This window comes from Sphaeroforma arctica (assembly GCF_001186125.1).
Source record: "Sphaeroforma arctica JP610 unplaced genomic scaffold supercont1.11747, whole genome shotgun sequence".
Classification (NCBI taxonomy): Eukaryota; class Ichthyosporea; order Ichthyophonida; genus Sphaeroforma; species Sphaeroforma arctica.
The window spans coordinates 1-797 of record NW_014028811.1 but is presented as its reverse complement, the minus strand read 5'-3'; the positions used below and the strand labels follow the sequence as shown (position 1 = coordinate 797).

Genomic DNA, 797 nt, shown 5'->3' with positions numbered 1-797 from the left:
ATACATACATATGTATATACTTAACATATACACCCACGCACATTCTTTACCAACGCACCCTCCTCCCTCCCTCTCGCACCCACAGGTCGAACTGTCCCCATCGTCAACCATCTATTTCCGAGCCATTGCCATGGCCATTGGTCTGCTTAAGCCCATCTTCGAGTGGACAGAATCCATGTCTTCAGATGAGCATAGGGCGTGTATTGGTGTGTTGGATTCTCTGGCCCATTGTGCGCATGACCTTGTGCAGTATCCAGGGTGGCCTGAACTGTCCAGGAAACTGATGAGGGTATGTGTTGACGCGTGTGTGTGTATGTGTGTATGTGTGTATGTGCTTGTGTGTGTTTGTGTACATATGTAGATGTGTGTGTGTGTGCATGTGTGTACGCGAGTGTGCTTGTGTTTGTGTGTGTGTGTGTATGTTTGTACGCGTGTGTTTGTGTGTGTGTACGTGTGTACGTGTGTGTGTGTGTCTGTGTGTACGTGTGTATGCGTGTGTGCGTGTGTGTGTGTACGTGTGTACGCGTGTGTGCGTGTATGCTGGTGTGCACCTTTGTACCCTACACCTACACATCCGCGTGTTCTATACTTTCCTTCACCCGTTGTTGCCATAGCAACCCATCTCTGTACTTCACACTTACTTAATCCATATATCCTCTACCTACCTATCAACCTACCACTTCTCCCCAGGGTCTGCATTTCCTCGTGTCTGTTAGCCCTGCCTCACGCAAGGAAACACCCGTCAAAGGAATTGCAGAGGAAGCCATCAGAATGTTAGAAGACAGTGGTGTGGTGGA

General features: G+C 48.8%; 1 protein-coding gene across 1 annotated transcript; it reads left to right on the top strand.

The window, feature by feature from the left end:
• Positions 1-130: 130 nt before the first annotated feature.
• On the top strand, positions 131-797 carry SARC_17701 (hypothetical protein; the record flags this gene model as incomplete). The annotated part of the gene is made up of 2 exons (XM_014288206.1): positions 131-289; positions 691-797. Coding segments are annotated over 2 exons (266 nt in total), but the record flags the coding sequence as incomplete, so codon positions are not given.